Source organism: Petaurus breviceps, unplaced genomic scaffold, assembly GCF_028583685.1.
Source record: "Petaurus breviceps papuanus isolate PSGF00001 unplaced genomic scaffold, PetGlider_PUasm1.0 98, whole genome shotgun sequence".
Classification (NCBI taxonomy): Eukaryota; Metazoa; Chordata; class Mammalia; order Diprotodontia; family Petauridae; genus Petaurus; species Petaurus breviceps.
Genome location: NW_027187460.1, coordinates 772,785 through 786,361, shown reverse-complemented (window position 1 = coordinate 786,361; position 13,577 = coordinate 772,785). Strand labels below are relative to the sequence as shown.

Sequence of the window (13,577 nt, the reverse complement as noted above, 5' to 3'; positions counted from 1 at the left end):
ACCTGAGCTCAAATGTGACCTCAGATACTTACTAGCTATGTGACCTTGGGCAAGTCACTTAACATGAATTGCCCTGCCTTCCCCCCTCCAAAAAAAAAAAACACAAAAAAGAAGAAGCTGAGAGATATAGGCATATTGAGGACAAAACAGACCCATCCAGGAGTGGTAGTTTCAGAATGTTACAATGGTACCAACCCTTAGTGCCCAGCAGAGGACTATACCTAAGGGAATCTTCTCAAGGTGAAAAGAATTCATAGGAAGCAGAACCTATGAATTTACCTTTCGGTCACACTTGTTCCCCAAGTTTGAGATGATTCTCTTTTTGTGTGCAAGGGGAGATATATAGAGAGGAAAACATTACTCTCTGTTCTGTTGGGTTTTTTTTTGGGGGGGGGAAGGAAGGTTTCCATAACAAATGTTCTTGATGTTTATGATTAATAAATACCTTTTTAAAAAAGTAAGCAATTCTGGATGATAATCAATGGGGAACACACCAGCTGGGGCTCATGATAAACAATATTAGAAACTGCAGCAGGTTTTCCCCTTAAACCTTGAGGGAAGAGTCAGCATATTGGGGACCTGGCCCCCTAGTGCAAGTGGAAGTTAGGGAAGTATCCTTACAGTAGGTGTAACATAAATGTATTCTGTATATAATATTTTTGGCATATATTGCTTTACCCAAAAGAATGTAAGGGAAGGAACCATTAATTTTTTTTTCTTTTTTATCCTTAGCACCAAACATAACTCATCTCCTATCAAAGGCTCTTAATCCATTCTTGTTGATTGATTATTGATTGGAGGAAAGTTCCAAGTCGATGAAGCTTTTTTCCTATCTTTTCTCCCCAACCCATCTTTATCACAAATTCTTGCCTTCCCTCTCTTCCTTCTTTCCTCCCTTCTTTCCTTCCTTCCTCCCTCCCTCCCTCCCTCCTTCCTTCCTTCCTTCCTTCCTTCCTTCCTTCCTTCCTTCCTTCCTTCCTTCCTTCCTTCCTTCCTTCCTTCCTTCCTTCCTTGTAGCCTTTTCAAGTTAAATAATTTACCCTCAGTGTAATAGCTACCCTTGATACCATTTTCATCATTTTTGAAGGCATCTGGTAACATTGCTGAAAACATCATGCTAAAAAGCATGGGAGCAAGCATACAGCCTTGCTTTACTCATGACTGGGAAAGTGTGACAGCATCATCCATTATCTAGAACCTATGTAAGCATACTGTCATGAAATTGATGTACAATACAGACAACCAAATTTTTACATAATTTTCCACAAGCCCTCATGACTTGACAATATTACGGTTTTGGTCACATTGACAAACATTGCATATAGATCTCTGTTCTGCTCCTGGCATTTCTCTTGGAATTTTCAACAGTAAACATCATTATCAATTCTTCCTCAGCCTTTCTGAAGCCACTCTGGATCTCAGGTAAATGACCATCTTCCAGGTGAAGGATCAGCCTATTAAGCAGGACCCTGGCAAAAATCTTGCTAGCAATGACTAAGAAAGAGATCCCAAAGATCCCCTTGTGAATATCACAGTACAATCTATTTCCATTACCTTTATAAAGATGGACAATGGAGGTGCACTTTAGCTGCTGAGGGGTAACCTCCTCTTGCCATATAACCTAAAAAAAACCCTCTCATCCATTGTTTGACCAGTGGTGCCCCTGCTTTGTAAATCCCAGCTGGAATAGGATGAGCACCAGGCGCTTTGCTGCATGAGAAGAGCCTAATGGCATTCAAAGCCTCTTCCTCAGTTGGAAATTCAACTAGAGAGGCATTGACTTCAACCTGAGGTGTGTGGTCAATGGCTTCAGCATTGATTGATGATGGTCTGTTGAGAACACTATGGAAGTGTTCAGTCCATTCTCCAGGATCATATCCTCATCACTAATCAATGTGGCTCTGTCAACACTGAGTGGTTTAGATGCATCATGGGTCTTTGATCCATAAATAGCCTTCAGGACATCATAAAAGTGCTTCAGATTGTTACTATCACCATAAAACTGAATTTCATCTGCCTTCTGAATACTGAGCCAAGAGTCCTGTGTCTCTTTAAGCTTTACTTGAACTTTACTTTCAATTGAGTTAAATGTTGCCTTCTTAGAGACAGATGAGCTATACTGCTGGTAAACCCTGTGGACTTCTCATTTTTCTTTTAGCAGCTTATGAATTTCCCCATCATTTTCATCAAACTAATCTTGATGTTTGCAAGTGTTCTGGCCCAGGAGAGCAAATGCAGTGCCATACACCAAATCTCTAAAAGCTGCCCAGTCCTTTTCTACTTCACTGGCTCAGTTTTCCCTCCAAGTTAGCAATGTTCTTTTCCTGCTTGAAGAAGTGTTCTAATTTGTTAATATTAAGTCTTCTAGTAGTCATTTTGTCTTGGAATCACATCTTTTCTTGAATAAAAACATTTGGCTTGGAGAGGATAAGTCTATGATCAGTTCAGCACTCTGCACCACACAATACATTTGTTAGTCTCACATCTTGTTTGTCTCTTCTTCATTACAATGACATAGTCTATTAAGTGCCAGTGTTTGCTGTAAGGGTGCATTCACAAAACTTTATTGTGTTTAGGTTAATGAAAGACAGTCTGTCTTGGTGATGAGAAGGTCACAAGATGCACAAGTCTCCAGTAGTAAGTTACTATTGCTATTTCTGACCCCATTCCTTCTAAGGACTCCTTGCCATGTCTGGTAGTCTGAGCCTACTGTAGCATTAAAGTCATCCAGAATTACAAGCTTGTCCTCATTTAGCATATTAATGATGAGGGTTTCCAGATGTTCATAAAATTTTTCTTTGACCTCATCGGGATTCATCATGGTGGGAGTATATGCACTGATGATGGTGGTAGGACATTTTCCTGCAAGTGGCAATTGCATTGTCATAAGTCTGTTGTTCACTTCTTTGGGGAGATTGTTGACTAGATTAGTTTTGATTGCAAAACTTGTATCAGCTTCACAGTGTTCCCCTTCACTGCAGTCACTCCAGAAAAATGTGTAGCCAGCTTTGACTTTGGTATGCTGGTCTTCATTTGTCAACCTTGTTTCAGTCAGGGCTCCTATTTGGATGTGATACCTGCCGAGTTCTCTCATAATAAGAGCTGTTTGTCTTTCAGGTTTATTGGATTTTGTGTTGTGCATAAGGGTGCCCACATTCCATGTATTGGTGGTAAGTGGAATCATCTTTGCAAAAGTTTTTCTATATATATTTTTTTACTACAGGGTGGGATCCCTTCTTGCCATGGTAAATAGGCTGAGGTTGGGTGAAGCAGACAATTTTTAGGGCACCTTTTCTAGCTGCTTGCATATACCAGGAGGTAAGCAGTATGGTCCTTAAAAAAAGCTGTTCAGACACACAGGAGGCTGTTGAATCCCATTGTTGCTTTAGTCCAGCAAGAAGATGATCCTGTGTCCTGGGTTACCTGTGTGGAGAATCGCGACTACAATTCCCGGTGTATATGCACCTGCCACTTTATCACTTGCCTGTCACCATTAGACTTTGAGGTAGATAAAATGGTATGGGTAATGTTTTTTTTATTTGTGTATAAATTGGATTGAATAGAGGCAGAGTTGGCTTTACTCTCTCTTCTAGAGTCATCAAAGTCCAGTAGCAAGACAAAATCAAGATTACTGGTGATGGCTGGGATTGCAGTGGATGACCTTGGGGTCTTTGATGTCTGACCAAGCTCTCTTATGTTCCACAGTGCCTACTTTAATTGCCTTCATGGCCATTATAACAAACTGTTCTCATCTGCTCATTCCACCGGAGAGGTTTTCATATGCTTGGGTTAGACACCCCCCTAATTCACCAAAGTGTTTGAGACCCATTGGTTATCCTAAACCTGGCTTAGTTGGCTGTTGAAATAATTTAATGGGGTATGGCCACTGTGTATCCTAATGTTTTTTGTAGTCACACATGAGAGTTAGGTGAATTACAAAGAAAGAAAGGAAGAAAGAAACAAAGGAAGGAAGGAAATATGAAGGAAGGAAGGAAGGAAGGAAGGAAGGAAGGAAGGAAGGAAGGAAGGAAGGAAGGAAGGAAGGAAGGAAGGAAGGAAGAGTTAAGGGTGAATCAGGTAGACACAAAGGTGGAAAGCAGCCCTGAAAAGGGTTCGGCAGCCCTCACACCAGAGGTACTAGTCTTTCCTGAATATACCCCACATCCCCTGTGGAAAGGTAGTTTTGAGATAAAGGAGCTTGAGGGATATAGGAGGGAATGGGCCAATGGGCAAATACTTGCCAATTAAACAAGTCTCCAAAGACAACCAGCAAACATGGCTAATGATGTAAGATGAGCATTACAGGAAAGGGGCACATGTGTTTGCTTGTATGTGTATGTGTTTTGTACATATGTGCTTATGCTTCCATTTGTTTTACTTTTGGGTGCCTGGTTTGTTTGGTTTTTTTGTTTAAATTTCCTTTTATTTAATCCAATTTCGTATACTATTAACGTTTTCCACCAACTCGGGGTGCAGAAACTCTCACAGGCTTCACAATTTTTTGTTTAGGTGCTGCCTTTGTAGATGCCTTAGCAGCAGATGCAGCTGTCTTCTTAGCTGCTTGCTTTTTTGCTTCCTTGGAAGCCCTGAGGCTTGTTCTCGTTGGGCCTTTCAAACTTCAGGTTTCTGGTTCCTCTTGGCCATTATATCAGCAAGAGAAGCCCCAGTGACGGCCCTTTGGAATTTAACAGCCCGGCAAGTTCTTATCTTTTGAATCTCTTCCGACTGGCCCTTCTTGTGTTTTCTTCTCTACAGGACAGTCCAATTGATCTGCCAGGGGTTCCTCTTTGAAAGGAATGCAGACTCGCATTTTGCATTCAAAAACTGGAAAACCTTCCTGTCCGTGCTGGCGTAGTGCCTTCCGTGACCTGGGTGGATCTTGTACCCCCTGAAGCTGCACAGCTCGACCTTCATGGTTGCAAGCGTGAGGAAGATGGCGAAGAGAAAGCCTGGTTTGTTTTTATGAGCATCTCTATGTACAGACATGCAGGTGTGGCTTGGGTCAGACACCCAAGCTCCTGAAGGACAGGGATTACATCTGCTTTAAATTGTGTTTGGGTCTTAATTGTGCATGGGCTTGATAAGTGTTTATCATACTGTTGTAGGAGCATAGATTTAGTGCTGTAGTGGAACTTAGAGGTCATTCAATCTGACCTCTTCATTTTGTTGATAAAGAAAACGTGGCCCAGAGTGGTTCAGTGATACAAGCAAAGTTACACAGATAATAAATATCTGAGTCAGAATCTGAACCAGATTCCCAGGTTTCCAAGTCTAACCTTCTACTATACCATCATGCTATGGCATATACATCATGTGTTTATGTATGTGTTTTCTGGGTGTGCACATATTCGAGGGTTCTTTTGGGGGGTTTGTGTTTGTGTGTGTGTATATATGCACACACCTTCCTCCTTGGTCTTCCAGGGTTCAGAGCATTTGCTGATAGACTCCAAAGGGGCTGAATGTGGCTAAACTTCTCCAAAGCAAGGGATAGAAGGCAGGCTAACTCTGTGTCTAACCCAGCTGAGTCAAGGGTCACAAAGGGTCTCAGAGAGCCTGACTGGCCTAGCCTAGGCCTACCCCCTCCCCTCTCCCTCCCATACCCAATAAATAAAGACTGACTTTGTTGTTTTCTTTTCAGTAGTTTGTTATTATTGAGTAGAAAATAAAAATCAGAGCTAACAGAAACAATACAAAAGCTGGTGGGATTGAAATTATTTCCACATCTCTGTCCTCCTGCTCATCCCAATACCTCCTAGAGAACACAGGATTGTAGAGCTAGAGGGGACTATAGAGATTGTTTGAGTCTACTTCTTTCATTATATAGATGAGAGGAAACGGAGGCCCATTAAGGCAACTTATCCAGGATCATATAACCAGGGAATGACAGAATCAGGATTCAAACCCAGTTCTCTGGGTTCCAAATCCATTTTTCTTTCCATTGTACCATGAGATGATCTTCCCTCCTCTCCATTCTTCTTCCCCTCCCCCAGATGAAAACCAAGGGTCTATTGAGAAGTGATCCTGGTTAATGGACCCTGGATGGATTTGGCAGGAGCACCTAGTGAGGGTGACTCTCTGAGTGGCCAATTGGGACGCTTATCTTCTGAGGGAAGGGAGGAGCAGAACTGACCTCCTGGACCCCTGGGAGCATAAGGAGCACCCCCTTCGTCATATGCCCCTTATCCTGGGAAACTAAGAGGAGTTTGGAGAGGAAGTTAATGGATTGGGGAGGGACATGGAGCTGGGTTGGAATTGTGTGGAGAGAAGGCTCAGAACCTTTCAGGACAGGCTTGGGTGAGGGGGTGCATTGTGGCCTGACTAAGGGTCCCATAGGTTACAGGCTGGGCCAGTAGAGGACAGAGACCAGTGCCAGGGTCAGGCTGATAGCCAGGACAGCATGGCTGAGGAGTGTGTGGACAGGAGCTGAGTTCTCGACGCCAGAATTGCACAAGTCTGTTCTACAACACCGAACCTGGGGTTGGTTCTGGCCCGCATTAGTATTCTGTTCATTACAGAACTCAGCACATTCCTTCTTTATGAGGTTTCCTGACAATTGCTGGTCTAGAGGAGAGAGGAAGAGAAGAGGTTGTCACGCAAACATTATCTACACACATCTAGACACACTACCAACTCTTTAACCCCCCAAATCTAGTCTTCCATTCTCTGAAATTGTCACAACCATCCTCACCATTGCCACCATCCCATCATTATCATCATCACCATTACAGTCTGACCATCACCATTACCACTATTGCTTTCACCATCTTCATACCATCACCATAATCATCAGCATCAACAATCTCTACCATCACCATCTCAGTCATGAATAGTCAAATACTTCTGCCCCACCAGTCCTAGATGATCTCCATAGTGAGTAAGGTCTCTTCTGCCCTAAGTCTTCTTCCTCCAAGGATCTTCATGGAACTCCTATCTCTGTCCCAGACTAAGGGATGATATGGAAAAAAATATCTCTGCACTTTTTCTCAGATACTCACAGCTGATGGTTGTTTTGCAGAACTGAGAATTACTGGGGCAGTACATTGGTTTCTTGCAATTGTCAGAACTTTCACAGGCGTGACATTGGAGAGCTTCGGCTGTAGGTACAAGAGGGACATGTCAGATGGTCCAGGGTTCAGTGGGTTCAATCAAGGGTCCTGGGTTGTGAGGGGTTAGTTCAGGGATCCTTTCTGGGCTCAGTCCTCAGCATCCTGACCCGCCCCTTCTTTCCTGTATCCTTTGTTCAGAGAGGGAGTAGGCAATAGGATTGGAGGAAACACAGCTTCTCTGCCTGGCCCCAACATCCCTATCTCTCCCACCCTATAGAGGGAATAGACATAATCTCTGTCCTGGAGACAGAGGCAGACACAGAGTGCAACTGTGTATGGCTCCAAAAACACATTTTGAGCTAGAGACCTTTCTCCAGCTTCTCTCATCCACTGCTCATTCCTTGGCCCCTCATTGGATTTTTCTTAGAGGCCAAGAATCATAGTATATCAAAGATGCAAGGGCCCCCAGAGGCCATCTGGTCCAATTCATACCTGAACAAGAATCCACCTACAACATCCCTAGCAAATGGTTCTTCAAACTTTGCTTAAATGATTCTCAAGAATCAGCCTTATCTTTCCGATTTACCAATGAAAGCAGGCAGTTATTAAGCTCCTACTATGTGCTAGGGATACAAAGACAACAGTGAAATGCTCTCTGCCCCCAAAGAGCTTGTATTTTGTCAGAGGAGATTATATGTGTGTATTTACATATCTACACACATATGTATATGCTATATATACATATAAATCTGTATACATATGTGTGTGTCTATACATACATATATCTATGTGTATGTGTGTGTATCCAGGTAGAAGGATAGTACTAGTTGGCATAGTAGGTAAAACTTTTGGATTTAGATTCTGGAAGACATGAGTTCAAATCCTACCTCTGATACTTACTAGCTACATGTGACCCTAGTCTAGTCACTTGGGCCCCCTAAGACCCACAATTTTCAAAGACTGGAAGGATAGATAACATGTTAGATGACAGATTCAGGAGCAAAAACATCTCATCGAGCTAGGATGTTCAATTAAATCTAGTGAAATGGAATTTAAATAAGAGTCTTGAAATGGGTTCACAAAAATCAGCTTCACAAGTACAAGGCATATGAAGTATAGGTAGACAGCAATTCATCTGGAAAAAAACAAATTGAGGTCTTAGTGGGCCACAAGCTCCATCCAAACTAATAATGTGATATGGCAGCCAAAGAAAAAATATAATATTAGGCTACTCCCAGAGAGGTACAAAATCTGAGGCCAGGAAAGTGATGGTCTCCCTGCATGTTGCCCTGGTAAGAGCACAGATGAAGCATTGTTTTCAGTTGTGACTGCTACATTTTAGGAAGAGCATTGGCAATTGGAAGAGGACAATTCTCTAGAGGAAGGCAACTGGAATAGTGAAGGTCCTTCCAGCCAGTCTTTGTGAAAAGCAATTAGACAAAAGTACTGGGGATGTTCAGTCTAGAGAGGGAAAAAAAAATGGTGGAGTTAAGTGAGTGCTAGTTGAATTTTCCCCTAGATTTTCCCCTAGAATTCCTAGTTACAACTTTTTGGGTTCCCTTCCACTGAAGCTTTTCAGGTATTTGTAGGGAGTGTAATAGGAAGGATTTGGGGAGGTGGTATGGGTTAAACCAGGTGGCCACTGAGGTCCCTTCCAACTCATGCTTTGTGTTTCAGTGATTTTAGATTATATTTATAACCAAAATTAGGGACTTGATATTTTCTCTTCCCTCTGAACCTCTTCTCTTTGTCTCTGCTCTTTCCACTTAATCCCTACCATTTTCTTCTGATTGACTATAGCTTTGCCTTTTGGTACAGACCAGGCTTGAACTGGATAGTGTTGAACTTCTGAATTTATGAAACTATTCCAACGGTGTACCGATAAATGTTTAATAATTGGCCTCTAGGAACAAAAAAAAACCCCCATCTGATCCACACCAACACACTTTTAAGTTTAATCTTCATTTTTAACACATTCTCCATCACTATCTTAAGTCTAAACAATAAACAAAACAGTAAATCTAGCCCTGATTTATGGGGCTCTCTAGTTCTTGAGGTGTAAATGTTCATGCTGAAAATTCAACAATCCAGTCTCTGGAACTGGTCAGACTGGCTCCAGAACAGCCATGGACTATTCCCACTGAGTATCAGAGGCAGGTGATACAGTGGAAAGTAGGAGAATTAGATTAGAGTGAGACCTGGAATTGAATTTTACCTCCAGGATTTAGTAGCTTTATGACCAGGGGCAAGTCACTTACCCCTCTTTATCTTCAACTTTAAAATGGAGATAGTAATACATACATTGTAATGGGGAATGAGATAAAACCTTTGTAAACTCTACTGCAAACTCATTTGGGGTTTCCTTAGTAAAGATACTGGAGTAGTTTGCCATTTCCTTCCTCTAGCTCATTTTGCAGATGAGGAAACTGAGACCCAGAGGAGAGAAGAGACATAGAAGGTCAGTGGCATGGCTGAGACCAGGAGTGTCCTGAAAGAGTCCTTAGAGAGCTCTTCCTTTTACAGAGAAGGAAACCAAAGACTAGAGAGTTTGATTGAGTCAAGATTACAGTAAGTAGGAAGCTGAGGTCTGAGTCCAGATCTTCTGGCTCTAAATCAAATTCTCTTTCTACTACAGCAGAGTATAGAACTCAGGTATCCTGAGTGTCTCTCTCTCTCTCTCTCTCTCTCTCTCTCTCTCTCTCTCTCTCTCTCTCTCTCTCTCTCTCTCTCTCTCTCTCTCTCTCTCTCTCTCTCTCTCTCTCTCTCTCTCTCTCTCTCTCTCTCTCTCTCTGTGTGTCTCTTTCTCTATGTCTCTCTGTGTGTATTTCTTTCTGTCTCTGCCTCTCTCCATATCTCTTTCTTTCTTCTCTTCCTAGACCTGTGACTTCATTGATGTAGGGAATTTCAGTAAAGACACTCACTATTCTGGCTGGGTCTACAAAAAGGTTAAGTGACTTGCTCAAGGTCACACAGCTAGTGTGTGTCAAAGGACTTGAACCCAGGTCTTTCTGACTCTGAGGTCAACTCCCTCTCCCTTTGACTTTATCTCCCATCCCCACCCAATGCTTAGTTGGCTTGAAATTTGGGTATTCTGCCACCAAGTGGCTCCCATGTTATAGCCTCATAATCCAAAAGCAAAGCTTCACAGAAATGTGATTCATTGTGTCCCAAGGTTAATCCATGGTCCTACCTAGTTACCTACCTGGTTACAAACTACCTGAAGGTTTCAGTTCCCAGACAAACATACCTCTCATTGTTAAAGGGTTCTTTCCTCTCTTCTACAGAACCACGAGGAGCCCTCTAGATCTGGTGCCCCCCCCCTTGCCCTTTATCAGATGGGATGGTCTCAATAGAAATAGGAGGGCTACAGTACTGAGTTTGGCAAGAGAAGTTGGAATATGGTAAATATAGGAAGGGTTTCAGGAACAGAGACAGTCTCAGGAATGAACTGATAGAAAGGAGATAGGGAAAGTCTCATAGAAGTGAAGGGATGCCATGAGAGCCTGTGTCCCCAAGTATGAGGTTGGAAGGAGAGGGATGATGGAGACACAAGCCAGGAGAAAAGACTTCTCCTCCATGTTTGGCCAGTGGTCTCTTATGTTCTTCCACATTCGTGCACAACCACAAACACTATCGTGCATAATGAAGTAGGTTTACTAAGATCCAATCCCACACTAATTCACATACAGTCATACACACCACCACCACTGCAGATACACCCACAACCATACTCATTCTTCCACCACCACCATAACCACATATACATAGACAACTATGAGTTCAGACAAGATCACCCACGACCACATGCATACTTAAATAATTAAACACAAACTCACCCTCATTCTTGAAATCACAGTTGAAATCAATACTAATTGGGTATAGATGTTGTAGATGTTGGGGAGGGGACAGGGGAAGGAGGGAGGGACCAGAGAAAGAAATCTCTGTTCTTTGTCCCCAGATGCCAGGGGTGAAGCTGGAGAGAATGTTAGTGACTACTGGAGAGAGAGAGAGACTAAGTTGGGTCTGAGGTTCAAATAATCAAGCCCCAATGTTATAATGAGGGTCAGCGCAATTATATCCTTTCCCTCTGCACACACCCCTCATCTTAATTCCATAATATACCTTTAAAAGTTGATCTTTCATAGGATCTACAAAAGGGGAAACTGAGGTTTAGAAAGTAAGTTACTTGCCTAAGGCCACATGGTGAGTGGAAGAGATAAGACTAGAAATCATTCTACATATCTAGAATGTCACACTCTTGCTAAAATGACGCCCCCCCCAAGCTATTCACCTGAGAGAAATCATGTTGAATAATAAAAAGAACATTAAACCCATAGTCAGAAATTCTGGATTCTACCTCCCCCTCTGATATTGTTTCAATCACACATTGAATTGCAAATGGATTTTAAACCCTTCTCCCCAACCAAATTTCGATATATCAAATTGTGTTGAATTGAGTTGAATACAGGAAGGTCAGTTGTACTGAGTTGAATTGAATTGAAAAAATCCTTTATTAGTTGTGTAACCCTAGGCAAGTCACACATCCTCTTTGACCTTCAGTCTCTTTATCTGTAAGATGGAGATAATTGTCTTCATACTATCTCTATTTCTTAGAATTGTCTCATGAAACCTGCAAACTGTGAAGTTTCATAGAAATGGGAATTAACATTAGTATTAATTTTTTTAAAAGATACTATTGTATAGATATTATAGTATAGATGGAAAGAGAGAGAGGGAGAGGGAAAGAGAGATTGATACTATAGTGTATATATATATATATACATATTATAGATAATATAATATAATGTCTATAGTACCATAGTAAAGATACTATATGAAAAGGTAGCTATAGTTGTTTCTAAACATGCAAGTCAGTTTCTGTTTCTGGTCCTTAGTTTCAGCCATTCTTAAGAAGAAGGGGTTGAGCATGGTGATCTAAGTTTCTACCTAGCTCTAGCATTCTGTGTTCTAAAAACTCACCCAATAATAATACTCAATACCCAATAATATGTTTTATGTTCTAAGTTTCCTCTTGGCTCTGACATGCTATGGCCCAGGCAGCTGTAACATTCTCAAATTCTGTGATCTTTTCATTTTATGATTCAACCCCTCCTTGTCCTTATGGGACAACCCTGGACTTTGAGAAGCTATTCAACTGACCCCAATCCCTGGCAGGTTCTGCCAAACCAGAAAATATGAACCTAGTAATGGACCATGTGTCTGTCATCCACAAACCAACCTAGCTAAATGAAGATGGCCCTACCACCATAAACTGGCCACCAGATGATGAATTTTTCATCTACTATACTAATTTATGAAACTTTTTGCTAAAGTATAGAAGAGATAGAATTTGCATTTTAAAAAATACACATACCAATGAAATCATGGGTTAAAAGGAATATTGAAGTATGATTCTGTGACCCAATGCAAAAGCAGGGTTCAAGGGCCAAGGCAAAAATCACCATCCCCCACCATAAGAAGAGCCCCAAGCCCTATAGGGTAGACCTCCCACCTCCCCAGACTTTCACCCCCTCACCTTGCTCTATGGTGATGGCTACCACTGCCAGAAGCATCAGGAGAGACTTCATGTTGCTTAGATCACACCCAAAGTGGAGTGAGTGCCCCTCCTTTCCCCACAGAGGTCTTATAGCCCCATCTGGGGACAGGTGATGGTGCAGGAAGGGTGAGCGCAAAGAGTCATTTGGGCCCCAGGCACAGGTCCAGCTAATCAGAAGTAGGATCTAGGATCTCTGAATCATCCCAGGAATGTGCCTCAGCCCGTTTAGATCCCCAGCCACCCCAACCCCTTTGTTTTGGGGAATTTCACATTTCCCTGCCTATTGACAGCCTCCTAGGGCTGGGTATGGATACCATGGAAGAGGGAACATTTTGTTCTTTTCTCTAGAGTATTGAATAGTGCACTGTATTTGGAGGGAGAAAACTTGAACTTGAATTCTGAATAATTCTCCTTATGATATGCATGATGTTAGACAAACCACCTCCCCCCCTCCAAATTTCTTGGCATGAAATATTTGAACCAATTTCTGTTGTTCAGTCATTTCATTTATGTCCAGCTTTTCACTAATCCATTTGGGGTTTTCTTGGCAAAGATACTGGAGTCGTTTGCCATTTATTTCTCCAGTTCATTTTACAGATGAGAAAACTGAAGCAAACAGGATTAAGTGACTTGCCCAGGGTCACACAACTAGTAAATGTTTGAGGCCAAATTTGAACTCAGGTCTTCCTGGCTTGACACCTGGCACTCTATCCACTGCATCACCTAGCTGCTGCAAATCACCTCTAATTTTCCTTAAAACTCTAAAATCTTATGATGGTACCCTTGGCCATCTTCTTCAATCAACCACTGAAACTTTGCTAACTTCCTGTACACTCAGTCTGGTCTCCATGTACTTCAAGGGAGGCAGGAGGAAAAAGAAAAAGCTATCCAGTCCTTACCTTCAGAACTTCCAATCTCCTTTGGGAGCCAGCATTTCCTTCTACAGATGTGGTAATCACAAAATAATGCAAAGT

At 42.0% G+C, this 13,577-nt stretch overlaps 1 protein-coding gene and 1 pseudogene across 1 annotated transcript; both read right to left on the bottom strand.

Annotated features, from left to right (window-relative positions):
- Positions 1–4,392: 4,392 nt before the first annotated feature.
- On the bottom strand, positions 4,393–5,471 carry LOC138155884 (large ribosomal subunit protein eL24-like; annotated as a pseudogene).
- A 148-nt stretch (positions 5,472–5,619) lies between these two features.
- LOC138155889 (lymphocyte antigen 6D-like) lies at positions 5,620–12,741 on the bottom strand. The gene is made up of 3 exons (XM_069081154.1): positions 12,583–12,741; positions 6,996–7,094; positions 5,620–6,561 (listed from the first exon to the last, which is right to left on the bottom strand). Exons 1-3 carry the CDS (start codon positions 12,632–12,634, stop codon positions 6,335–6,337), a joined length of 378 nt encoding a protein of 125 aa, XP_068937255.1. The 5' UTR covers positions 12,635–12,741; the 3' UTR covers positions 5,620–6,334.
- Between the last annotated feature and the right edge of the window lie 836 nt (positions 12,742–13,577).